The 13170-nt window shown below is 54.3% G+C and overlaps 1 protein-coding gene across 1 annotated transcript; it reads left to right on the top strand.

Moving 5' to 3' along the window:
* Positions 1 to 8617: 8617 nt before the first annotated feature.
* On the top strand, positions 8618 to 12319 carry LOC311173537 (ATP-sensitive inward rectifier potassium channel 12; the record flags this gene model as incomplete). Its single annotated transcript, XM_084237560.1, has 2 exons — positions 8618 to 8867; positions 10977 to 12319. The coding sequence occupies 2 exons, from the start codon at positions 8618 to 8620 to the stop codon at positions 12317 to 12319; spliced, it is 1593 nt and encodes a 530-aa protein (XP_084093686.1).
* Between the last annotated feature and the right edge of the window lie 851 nt (positions 12320 to 13170).

Raw genomic sequence — 13170 nt, forward strand, 5'->3', positions numbered from 1 at the left:
CCATGTCCTTTTCTCAGGTTGATTTATGAGAAATCTATGTGTTAAGTTGGTCAGTGCCTTTTATAACACATATTTGTCATTTTTGCTTGTGATAGGCTTGATAAACAGCAGCATAAATAATTTTATGTTGGCATATCTTCTGGCCTTTTCTTTCCTGGTCTTTCTTGTCCCTGCTGTTTGTTGCTGTGCCTCCAGTCTTTGCTCTCCTGTGCACACATTGGGTGCTTAGGAAATGGCTGACACGTGAATTAAGTTGAAGCTTGAGAAACTATAGCAGTTAGGGAAAATGGATGCCCTGCTGCCTTTGCTCACTGGCTTCATCTCTGGGCTTCCTCCCCATCCCGTCCATCTGCTCATTCCTTCCCGCATGGAGCGAGGCCCAGCCCCAGCCCACAGAGTCTGTGACCGCTCTGAGGAATGAGTCAGGGGCTGGGAGGTGAGATGATGGTGTGGGCCAGAAATTTCTGACTGGGCAATCTCCATGTACTAACTGTTGAAATCCCATCAGGACCCCATGAGAGATATATGATGATTAATCCTATTGTTCAGGTGAGAAAATGGGTTCAGAGAGGTTGTACAACTTACCCAAGGCCACACAGGCAAGGACAGAGACAGGATTTGAACCCTAGCCTTATGACCCCAGAATTCTACTTTCAAACTCCCCTCTGATACCCACTGCCCTGGGGATCAAGTGTAAGCTCATTAATACGACTTCTGGGGCCTGTGAGAAGCTTGGTTTCTTTGTCTGTTGATATAATGCCTTGGCCCCTGCACATATCAGGCACTCCATATATTTTCTCCTTCCTAGATATTAGGGTGACAGGATATGCCCTTTCTGTTCTTCCCTTCTCCCTATCCTCAAGTCCCAAATTTCTTAGGATTCTGGAATGTAAGGGCTTGGCCTGCTGCAGACCAGCTCCCTTGTGTATGGAGAGAAACAGGAAAGAGCCTTGCCCAGACCTGCTGTGTGAGGGGCAGTGCCAGGAGAGGAGCCCCACCCTGCACCAAGGTCATTCTCAGTGATCCTGGGACGGGGCTGCAGCCCTGTCTGCCATCTTATGTGCAGGCCTCAAGGGTGCTCTCAGTCAAAGGGGCAGAATTGCATTTCAGGGAGCTTTTCTGAGGCCCCACTGTTCCCTTCAGGAAGTCCCCGTGCCCCCCTGCTGGGTCAGGCATCTCTGGGTCCCCAGGGATGAGTCAACCATGCTGTGACTGCTGGTTTACTCACTGTCCCCCTTGCTCGCCAAGGCTCCCTGTAGTCCACCTCCATATCTCTGGTGCCCAGCTGAGCCCAGCAGTGAGCAGGCCCTCATGGAAGGCTGACTGTAAGAGGGAGGCCCAGAGAGGGACAGAGCTCTCCTAGGCTACACAGTGAGATGGAGCAGAGCTGGAAGCCCCTTTAAACTCCCAAGACCTTGTAAGTCCCACCTGCTCCTGGGACTCAGCAGGGCCCAGGGATGGGGCAGTGTCTATAATGGCCACCCTAGTGGAAGGCACCCAGAGGCCTATGTCCTTTGCTGCTCCCAGGGGCCTGGGGCCAAGGACACCCTGTTTCTCTCCTGCCCCCACCCCTGTGGAAGGATGTTCTCAAGATAAAAATACTCTCGGAAACATTTCCTGGTGTCTGGTGTGATCCGTTGTCCACCCTGGGGCCAGAACCTCTTGCCCTGACTTCACCTTGAGGCTTAGAGGGTGGATGTCCACCCTCCCTGCCGCTCCCAATCTGTCCCTGGGGTCACTGTGCGCTCACCCCTTCTTTCCCATCACACACCTCATGGAACATGAAAAGCCTGAGGGGTTGTGGTCACTTGTGTTTGCTGTGACCAGCACTTGCTGAGTGCAGCTGCCAGCCCTGTTCCAGGCACAGGGGAGCAAGGCAGTGGATTCCTGCCTGGGCAGACCCCACAGGCATGCTTTGCTGCCTTTTGGGGTGCACTCAGAGAGCATCACTCTGGGCACATGGGAACTCAGGGATATGCCAGCTTTCCTTCCTGTCGGGAATCCCCACTTCTATTCTCATCAACCTGTGCCAGTTGTCAAAGCTGAAAACCCCTCTCAGAGACCCTAGGGGGCAGACACTGAGACAGGGTTTCTGTTTCCCCCCTTGACAGTTTCCTGTGCTGGACAGATCACCCTGTTTTGCAAATGAGGCGACTGAGGCCCAGGGAAGGGCCCACAGTGAACTGGGAGTGACCAGGCTGCCAATGCAGGGTGGGGTATGCCAGGATCTTGGGCCCGCCCCCCCAGGGAGGGCTGTTGTCAATGGTGGTGACAGCTGTGCCTCCTGGAGCCCCGCTGTGCCAGGCCCTGTGCCCAGCATACTCCTCCCTCACCATCTTGAATTTCACGCACTTCGGCTGGAAGGCCACAGACTCATCAGCCATTGTGTGGAGGAGGAAGCCAGGCCTCAGGAAGGGGAAGTGCCTTGCCCTGTTTTCAACCCCCCTACTGGGGTTTTAGTTCCAGCCCTGGCAGACGGGTTGGCACTGGGTGGAGGAGCGGGAGGCCCTGCCTTCATTTGCTGGGAGACTGTGGGCCAGTTGAACCTGTCTGGGTCAGGCCTCCCCTCTCTCCTCTGTCATGTGTAAACTCTGCCCCATACACCTGCCTCCCTGTCCAGGACTGTGGCCACGGCCCAGGAAAGCATGTAGTGTACCTCGAAGGTTTGAGATCACATCGTGGGCGCTGAAGCCACTGCAAGGTGGTGGGGAACTCCCTCAGCAGCTTTGTCCCTTGGGCAAGTCACTTCACTGCTCTGAGCCTCAGTTTCTCCCTTTTGTAGAATGGAGCTAATTTTGTTTCTCATAAATGAGAGCAAATCTGACTGAACCTGTGGGTCTGGAGAAAGTCCCTTCCAGGAAGCAAAGGGTGAGGAATGAGGTGAGAGAGGCTGGAGCAGCTGGTGACCGGAAGGAGGGGAGGGGCAGGCTCTCGGGGCTTCTTACCCTTATCCCTTAGCCCCAGTCTTCTTGGGCTCCCCCTTGCCCTGCGGCAACAGCACACCCCCTCTGCTCAGAGTTCCTGCTGGGGGTGGCCAGGGGCAAGCATATAACCTTTCTCAGTCTCGCTTTCCCATCTGTCTAGCGGGCTGTGCAGGGGGGAGTGCCAGAAGCCAGGCCAGAGCATGTGGGCCCACTCAAGGGCCAAGCGTGGTCAGAGACGGAGCAAGACCCTGCTGTGGCGAGTCCCCAGTGTGTGACGCGGGTCTGAGAGTCTCTGTTTCCCCACCGGCTTTGAGAGGGAACAGGCCGGGAGGGGGAAACCGCAGGGCCATGGCAGCTGCTCCGAGAATGGAAAGAGGGATGGGAAGCGGCGCCCGAGGCTGGGAGCCTGGAGGGTGAAGAGGGACCAGTGAGGCCATCCTCTTACAGAGCCAGCAGAGCCAAGAGAGGGGAAGCGACCCCACCCCCACACCAGGTCACACAGCTTGTGAGGAGCAGAGCTGGGGTTTGAAACCAGGTCTGTGTGCCTCTAAACCCAAAACTATTGCCCGCCCCAGGAGGTTCATATTGTGGAGGTGACTCACCAACAGTTGTCTTCATCTCAGCCAGAAAACCCAGTGCAGCAGTGGATTATAACCAGCCTCTGCCATGAAAGGGCGGGGTTCTGGGAGGTGGAGGAAGGGGTAAAGGGCACCTCCATTCAGCTTTCCATTTGGAAATTTGCAGAACTCCTTCCCATCACACTCTCCCCTGATCCTCACAGCATGATGGAGGAAAGTAGGGGCCCCATTGACAGATGGGAAAACTGAGGCTTGGAGATTGCTGGGGTCACAGAGGGTGTGTGTGTGTTTGTGTGTGTGTGTGTGTGTGCGTGCACGCACCCAAGGCAAGTTTCTGACAAATTATGGATTGCGTCCGCTCATAGTTGGCCATCTACCCACCCACTCATCCATCTGTCCATCACCAAGTACACACCCATCTATCCAACATCCATCCATTGGACTATCCATCCACCCACTCACCCCACTCTACTTGCCCACCTATCCACCCATCCAGCCACCCATCCATCTACATCTGGCTTCTATGGTTAGTGGGTGGCATTGGGGAGACTGCACAGGTGGTGGCTAGGAGCACAGACTAGCACAGTTCCTCTGTGGCCTTAGGAGATTTACCACAATACCTGGTCTGGAATAGGAACAGCAGCAGTGTCAACCTTGTTGTTGTGAGACACATGTATTGATGTCTGTAAAACCCCCCCGACAGTGTCTGGCATGCATTTACCCTTGATAATTTTCAGCTGTTATTTTCTCTGGGGCCCCATCCTGCTCTGCCCTGCTCTCATTCTCAAAGATTGCTATAGACAGTCTCACCTGCTGTGAAGGTGTGGGGGCATCACAGTTGGGAGCTGGGGGCCCACTGCACCGCCCTTGGGGCACTGGGGGAAGCAAGTAGAAATGGGGGTTCATGTGGGAGTTTCTGGCCTTTGAGCCTCCCTCCACCCCCAAGGAAAAGGACACCATCTACAGTGACTCAGCTTTGCTCTGTCAATTTTAGGGTCTTCCAGTGACTAGTTCCTTTCCAGCTGGTGCCTGGGAAATGGCAGCCTCTGCTAATGCAGCCTTGAAGACAGCCGCTTGTCTGCTCAGCACTGTTACTTAGAAGATAGGATTCAAGAGGTAAGACTAAAGTCACTGATGTGCACCGATCTGTCTAGTCATTCACTCAACCCACCCACCATCTATCCATCTACCACTCTCCTCCCACCTCTCACTCACCTGTTACCTACTCACTTGAACCATACTGCTCTCCGTCTACTTATCCACCCACCTCTCCCTCCTTCCCTCCCTCCCTTCTATGCATCCAGTTATCTATCCCCTCACCCATTCATTAATCTATCTACCCAGCCCATCCGTATGGCCACCGCCATCCACCCACCTGCCCATCTTTCAGCCCCTTTATCCATCCATATGCTTCACCACCCACCTGTGCTTATATCTGTCTCCTCGTTCACTGACCCATCTTCTCATCTATCCTTCTCTTCAGCTGCTTTTCCCTCATCCTTTCATCTGCCCAGTGAGTATTTCCTGGAGACCCCTCTGTGCTGGGCTTGTGCTAACCTCTCTGGGTCTCTGGGTTGACCAGAGATGGCACCTCAGCAAGGTCAACTCTCACACAAAGTGAAAAGTAGCTTCTAGTTCTCACAGGAGAAGTTCAGTGCTGGAGAATCCCAAAAGGCTTGGCTGATTCATTACGGAAGGGGAGATTTCCAGCATTCTCGCTAGCTGTGATTTGGAGGTTGGACCACATGGGTTGAGGGTTGCCACAGGGAAACCCATCAGGAGCCTGCTGCTGTGTCCAGACAGGTGTGACCTGGATGAGGAGCAAGATGTTATGGAGGAGCCATATTGGCCACATGGGGCTATGGGACATCCAGGAGGGGAGAGGTGGGATCGGGGGTCTATGGAAGGGCTGCCTGAGACCTGTGAGGAGGGCCCAGGAGACAGAGGTTCTTATAGTTGTAGGGGGTGATTCCAATAAGTACTGGAGAGGAGTGAGGAAGCGAGACCAGGAAGGGAAAGAATCAATATGGGGTGTGTGATGGATGAATTCACTGGGGGGGGGGTGGTGACTGGAACTTGATCCAGTTGAGGAGCCAAATACCAGTATGAGGGGTGCTCTAGAGTGTTCTGTGGCGGGGGGCAGGGACCTGCCCTCCATTTATTGAGTGAAAGCTGCTCTGGGTGTGCAGACTGAGCTCCCATAGCCAGAGAGCACTCTCAGGAAAAATGACTGAAAGAGGTGGTTGGAAATTGGGCAGGTGAACCCTAAAATGGGGAGGGTCTGTCTGGGGTCAGCTGGAACACTGACTTCCCTCCTCCATAGCACATACCAAATATTGTTACTGATTTTCTCTCTGTTCTAGAATGGGAGTGGCAATACACTGACCTCAAATGCTTACAGGCCATGGGTGTGCACTGTGGGCTGAACCACTAAATATCTATAAAGGGGAAGAAATTGGGCCTAAAAAGATGGCCAGGAATGAGAGATTGTCACCTTTTCTACAGATTGTGAGGATAGTATCACTCTCCCTCCTAATCCTCCCATCTCGCCTCCACCCCAACTCTTGGCTCTTCCTGAGCCAGCCCTGGCCTTCTCACTGGCCCTGGCCATGCCAGCATCTTCTGTCTAGTTCTGCCTGTCACTGCTAGACTGCCCTGCCTTGCTGTGGGGTCCTGGCCTGCCTCTCACCTCTTATGTGACTGAGCAAGGGAGCTGCTCTTGGAGCTGCTCTTGGAGTCTGTCTCCCTATCTGAAAATTAAGGATTAAATTTTTCAAACTCTGATGCTACATCTGATGGATTAGTGATTAGGTTAGAAAGCCACTGAGGCCAACCTTGAATGCAGAGAGGAAAAGTTCTGTGATGGAGCTGAGACATAGGCAGAGGTGGATGGATTAGTGATATTTGCCATGGACATAGATGGAGATGGAGGTGCACACTGGCTCTCCCTAAGTTAAGTGATTTCTTAGGAGTCTTCTAATTCAAAGACTTGATCTGAAGGTACTGAGTGCCATGTCCCAGTAGGGGTTGAATGGCCATGTGACAAGGGTATGGATCCAGTTCTTACCTATGCTTCCGAGTGCTGAGATTCTTGGCTGTTTGTATGTCTTATCACCACTTGGGATTCAAAGGGCCTTGAGGATTGTCCTGCTCACTGGGCTTGGGGCCTAGCAGAGAGAGGGGGCTGATTTTGCTGCTACCCCCCAGACTAGGAACTCACGCCTTCAAAGGCTGTGTGACTCTGAGCACACAAAGGCTTCCCTTGGGGGGTGAAGTAGCCTTTTCTAGCTCAGCTAGTTACCCCAGTGTCTCTTCTCAGCAATGTCCATGACCTCTGCTGGCCAACTTGGCCATTCTGGTACTAACTGTTGTTTTGACCTCATCCTGGCCTGTGAATTGGTTTGTGACCTGGAGTGAGTCAGCCTCAATTTCCCCCATCTATATAATGGGGAGCAAGCCTGCCTCCTTGCTTGCTATGGCTCTTCCATAGCAAGTGACTCAATTTATCTGAGGTTTCATTTGATCATCCGGAAAATGGGATAATACTCATAGCGTGTTGAAGGGATTAATGAGTTAATTGGAGCTTTTAACAGTGCTTGGCAGTAGTAAGTGCTCAATAAATATTGATTGCTATGCTCATACCTCTGAAGGGTTTCTGACCAGCTGAAAGACCTCTGAGGGAGGGAGACCTCAAGCTGCTCCCCACTGGGCCTTCTCCATTGATCCTTCCAGTCAGTACTTTCTCAGTAGCTAAGAATGTGGGCCCAGGCCTTGACCTGGTCTCCTCCCAGATGTCACCGAAACCTGAGGTGCCCAGAGCCTCAGGAGACTGGGCATGGGGTGTCTTGCTCCATCCGGAGGCACCTCCCGGTGACTCTTGGGCCCCACCCTCAGGTCATGTGGCAACTGCCTCTATAAGCTCCCAGTCCAGGCCCCATCTGGTGCTTTGACCACACTGGATGACGGGAGGCTGTGTCTACAGGTGCTGTGCTGGTGGGAAGTGGACTTGCAGGCCAGCAGGGCTTGGGACAACTTCACCATCTCTCAGAGGTTTCTGGGTCTGTGCTCTCCCTTGCCTGTTCTCTGCCTGTTGGGCTGGCTTCCCTTGGGGTGAAGTAGCCTTTTCTAACTCAGCTAGTTACCCCAGTGCCTCTTCTCAGCAATGTCCATGACCTCTGCTGGCCAACTTGGCCATTCTGGTACTAACTGTTGTTTTGACCTCATCCTGGCCTGTGAATTGGTTTGTGACCTGGAGTGAGTCAGCCTCAATTTCCCCCACCTATATAATGGGGAGCAAGCCTGCCTCCTTGCTTGCTATGGCTCTTCCAGCAGAACAAATTCACTCATTCTGTTTCTGTTCTGAGCTCACTGTGTGCACTTGCAGTCCCCTGGTTGAGGGTATTGCCCCATGTTTCTTAGTGAAATCCGTAAAGACCATAGAACTTTGTGGCCTTGCCACACCTGTGTGTGTGCATGGAGTGTCCTTGAGACATTCGGCAAATTTGTGTGTGGGGTTTCTACTCAGGAGTCCTCTTTTGGGTCTTTGTGGTGCTATGTTCACCAAGTGCCCAATGTGTACACTCAGCACAGCGGGGACAGGAGAGGCTGAGGACTGGACCATACTCGGGACTTTGACTCTATCCCTGTGTCTTAGTTTCTGGGTGACTTTGTTCTGAGTCTCAGTTTCCAGCTCTGAGAAACGGGGAAGCAGAGCATGAACAGATTTTTAATTTTGTGGGTATTGACTTTGGGGTCCAGCAGCCCCCCAAGATCCTAGAAGGGGCTTGTAACCTGCCTGATCAGGTGGGCTCCACCCTTATGGTCTCCAAGGTGTTTGGAGCACAGGTCAGTCATTCCCACACTGAGACTCTGACTCCACCTGGTCACACAGACAAGGGCTGATTTTAGGAGGAATGTCAACAGAAGAGGGGGTTCCCACAACTGTGTGACACCCCCTGGGTGGGTCTTGTGTCAAGGCCAAGCACAGGAGCTAGCCAGGTGGGAGGCTGCCAGGATCAGTGCAGATGATGGGGGTGGGGGCTTTCCTGGCCTTTGATTTTCATAATTCTGTCCCCTGCAGGCCCTGAGCTGCCCAGAGCACAAGCTGGAGCAGCCATGACCCGCTGGACATCCCTGAAGGCCTCCAGGCCACACAAAGCTGCCCCCTGCAGTCCAGCAGCCTTCCGCAGGCATTTGAGTGCCCCGACCCTGACCACCTCCCCCTGGAGGGCCAAGAAATCTGGGACTGAGCCGTCTTCCCGGCACAGTCCCAGGAGTCCCCACCACCGCCGGCACTCTGCTTCTTGGTCCAGACAAAAGCAGCATCCACCACTACGGCCTTCTGCCTCAGCAACTCAGACCCATGGTGAGGTAGTCAGCTGTGCAGGGAGGATGGCAGCGTGTGGAGAGGCGTCCCTTGCAGAGCCTGGGGTCCCCATGGTAGTGGGAGACCTTGCCTTAGACAGAAGCAGTTTGCATGTCACCTCTCCTATTTACTGGTTGTGTGACTGAGTCTGAACCTCCATTCAGAGTATAAGTAACACTGGCAGGCTACCTGCTCGGGGCATTGAGAGGATAACCTAAGAGCCTTGGCTGACATGTCTGGCTGCTCTCCTGTGGTTTCACAAGCTACCTCTCTCAGGCATTAAAAGCTGCAAGTACGTTATATCTAACAGCTCTGGGGTCCAGTAGTCCCGCCAGACCTGAGGAGAGTTTGCAACCTGCTTGGTCAGATGGGCTTTACCCTTATCTGTCTCGCAAGTATTTGGAACAAAGATCAGTCACACCTCCATGGAGGCTCTGACCATACTTGTCACACAGATAAGGGCTGAAGCCCAGTGTTGCCACTCCCAGGTTTCCAGCCTCAGGGCCTTGACTTGAAAAGCCACCAGAGGGTGCTGAGGAGTCTCTGAGAGTGGGAACAACTGCCAGCCCAGGCCACGGTGGATGCCTACCCACTGTGGGTGCACAGCCCTGGCCCAGCTGCTCTGGGACCTTCTCCTGTGGGGTTTCAGTGTTTTTCATGTGCATGTGTTCAAGAGCTCTGACCTTGTCTAATTCTGACTTCAGTGTGACTGGGTGGGGAGGAAAATGCCCAACTCCTAAATACCCCGCCCAGGGCACCTGGCAGTCTCTCCTTCCTCCCAGCCCAGTCTCCCTGAGAAAGCTGAGGTTATGTGCATCCACAGTCCTTTTGCTGATGGCCAGATAGCTCCAGTATCCACAGGGCCAGGCCGAGCCACACCCCCCCAATCTGCAGATGCCTCAATCTGGCACTGGCAGTCTGGCTCTGGGGACGGGGAGGCAACAAGAAGGGGCGGCTGCTGGTACATGTGTCCAGGGGCTGAATATGTGTCTTAGACTGTGACAGAGGGTCTGTCCTGGCTGTGGTTGTGGCGCCTTGGGATATGCCTTGGGACACCTGGCATGCCTGAGTATGTGTATGGCTGGCCAGCCAGGTGCCCTCTGAATGAGCTGAGGATGGTGATACTTTCTAGTGCTCCTCACCTGCTCCTGCTTAGAGGCTTTAAGGCAGGGGTTGGGGAGGTCCTGAGACTCAGGTTGGCCAGTAAGTGACCCCTCTTGGGTGACAACTACCATTCCCTTCCTGGCCACTGCTGGTGATAGGGAGACCATGCGTCTAGTGTTTGGGAAGGAGTGTGAATGTCAGGAGTGGGGTGTCATGCCAGTTGAGGATCTTCAGGGCCAACTCCTGTTCTGAGCCTTGGGGGTGAGACACCAATGAACAAGATAGCAAGCTTTCGGTGCTCTGAGAGATGCAGTGAGGATGATGATCAAATGCCACTCCATGTAGCAGCTCTGTGTCAGAGGTCAAGACTGTGGAGTGACTGGGCAGGGTGCACAAGGGAACCTCTGGAGACTCCCGTGGCCACTGGAGGTCAGGCCTGAAGGAAGTGAGGTGGCAGCAGAAACTTGAGGGAGAGTTAAATTCAGGTTTGAGGACCAGTGGAGGTTGAAGCCAGATGAGCAAATGGGAAGCTGAAGGGTGAGACTTGAGGGTCTCAGGCTCTGTTCTCTAGTGCTGGCCCTGCGACTCCAGTGGGGACTCTGAGTAGAGAATGGACAGACAGGCCTCTGTGGCTGCCGAGGAGACTGGGGCTATGTGAGGAGCGGAGCTTGTGAGGTGGCTGCCACGACAGTCCAGGTGGGCAATGTTGGGGACTCAGGCTGTAAAGGTGGGATCAAGGTGGGATTCTAAATATATTTTGAAAGCAGAGCTCTAGGTGGGAGAGTAGGAGGAATTGAGGACGAGTCCAGAATTTTGGCTAGAGCTCCTAGGAAGCCAGAGTGTCAGTTTTCCAAGCTGACAAGGGCTGGTGAGGAGCTGGCTTAGGGTGGGTAAATTTAATCAAGATGTCCCCCAGTCATGTCTGGTCCAAGGGCCCTGGGGAGGGGACAGAGGTATAGCCAGTGTGACCGCCACCACCCAGCCCTTCTGACCTCTCTGTTGCAGGAGCGGCCCTGCCTGGAGCTGGCCCGGGGGCGAGCCAGGGCCTCCCCGCCCCCGGGATGACTGCAGCCGGCCGGGCCAACCCCTACAGCATCGTGTCATCAGAGGAGGACGGGCTACACCTGGTCACCATGTCGGGTGCCAACGGCTTTGGCAATGGCAAGGTGCATACTCGGCGCAGGTGCCGAAACCGCTTCGTCAAGAAGAATGGCCAGTGCAATATTGAGTTCGCCAACATGGACGAGAAGTCGCAGCGCTACCTGGCCGACATGTTCACCACCTGCGTGGACATCCGCTGGCGTTACATGCTGCTCATCTTCTCCCTGGCCTTCCTTGCCTCTTGGCTGCTCTTTGGTGTCATCTTCTGGGTCATCGCGGTGGCCCACGGCGACCTGGAGCCAGCTGAGGGCCATGACCGCACCCCCTGCGTGATGCAGGTGCATGGCTTCATGGCAGCCTTCCTCTTCTCCATTGAGACGCAGACTACCATTGGTTATGGGCTGCGGTGTGTGACGGAGGAGTGCCCAGTGGCCGTCTTCATGGTAGTGGCACAGTCCATCGTGGGCTGCATCATCGACTCCTTCATGATCGGTGCAATCATGGCCAAGATGGCCCGGCCCAAGAAGCGGGCGCAGACGCTGCTCTTCAGCCACAATGCCGTGGTGGCACTGCGTGATGGCAAGCTCTGCCTCATGTGGCGTGTGGGCAACCTGCGCAAGAGCCACATCGTGGAGGCCCATGTGAGGGCCCAGCTTATCAAGCCCAGGGTCACAGAGGAGGGCGAGTACATCCCACTGGACCAGATCGACATTGATGTCGGTTTCGACAAGGGCCTGGACCGCATCTTTCTGGTGTCACCCATCACCATTCTGCACGAGATCGACGAGGCCAGCCCGCTGTTTGGCATCAGCCGGCAAGACTTGGAGACGGACGACTTTGAGATTGTGGTCATCTTGGAGGGCATGGTGGAGGCCACGGCCATGACTACGCAGGCCCGGAGCTCCTACCTGGCCAATGAGATCTTGTGGGGTCACCGCTTTGAGCCTGTGCTATTCGAGGAGAAGAACCAGTACAAAATCGACTACTCACACTTCCACAAGACCTACGAGGTACCCTCCACGCCCCGTTGCAGCGCCAAGGACCTGGTGGAGAACAAATTCCTGCTGCCTAGCGCCAACTCCTTCTGCTACGAGAATGAGCTGGCGTTTCTGAGTCGTGATGAGGAGGACGAGGTGGACGGAGACCAGGATGGCCGCAGCCCCCAGGCCAGGCATGACTTTGACAGACCCCAGGCCAGCAGCAGTGCCCTGGAGCAGCGGCCCTACAGACGGGAGTCCGAGATCTGAGCCACCATTGGCCAAGGTGCAGCATCCGCCCTGCCGGGGAGAAACCTGGCAGGGGAGACGCCTGGCATGCCGAGAAGGCCGGGTTCAAGCAGAATGGGCACCCCAGGTGCAGACTCAGTAGCATTTTAGATGTTTTATGTTACTTCACAATGGCCTCAGAGGGTTGTTGGGAGAGTGGGTGGCTGGAGCCGGTCGTCCTTGGCCTGAGAGGCCAGAGCAGCACAGGGGCCTAGCCACAGGAGCCAGGGGTGTCTGCCTACTGATCTGCTGCCTGCCCAGAAATGGCTCTGGCATCGCCAGGCTTCTGGGCCAGCAGGTTGCAGTGCGTCTTGCTGGTTTTTAACTTGGGAAGAAACACCTGGTTTCGGCTTTCTCAACCTTAGCTTGAGTAAGACTGTTTACAAAAATAATAATAATAATAATATGTGATTGAAAATTTTTTAATTCATGGGGGTATTAGAATTTCATTGGTCTGTCAGGATGCAAGCAGTTGCATGGAGGCTCTAGAAGGTTCTGAGATGGGACCCTCCACTCAAAGTTGGCTGCTGGCCCGTGCCAGCTGGTATGGCCCCAGGGTGAGCACAGAGCTCCCTGTGGTTTTGTGCTCACAGGGCAAATTAGATTCCGTTTGTGATAGTAAAACCAAGACCATGTTAATGATCATAATAAAAGCTTTTCAGTGTCATTGGGGTAGGGGCAGGGGCTGGGGAAAAACTAATTTGAGCTTTTTGAATTTGACTTTGTATTTTAGAGATGCGTCTCAGGGCCAAATCGGGACCTGCCATGGGGGGCGGGGTCTACTCTCCCCCAACCACCTGGATTCTCCCGTTGTGCTTCTCTCTCCTTTTCTG

The sequence above is a fragment of the Talpa europaea genome (assembly GCF_964194135.1).
Source record: "Talpa europaea genome assembly, chromosome: 7".
Taxonomy (NCBI): domain Eukaryota; kingdom Metazoa; phylum Chordata; class Mammalia; order Eulipotyphla; family Talpidae; genus Talpa; species Talpa europaea.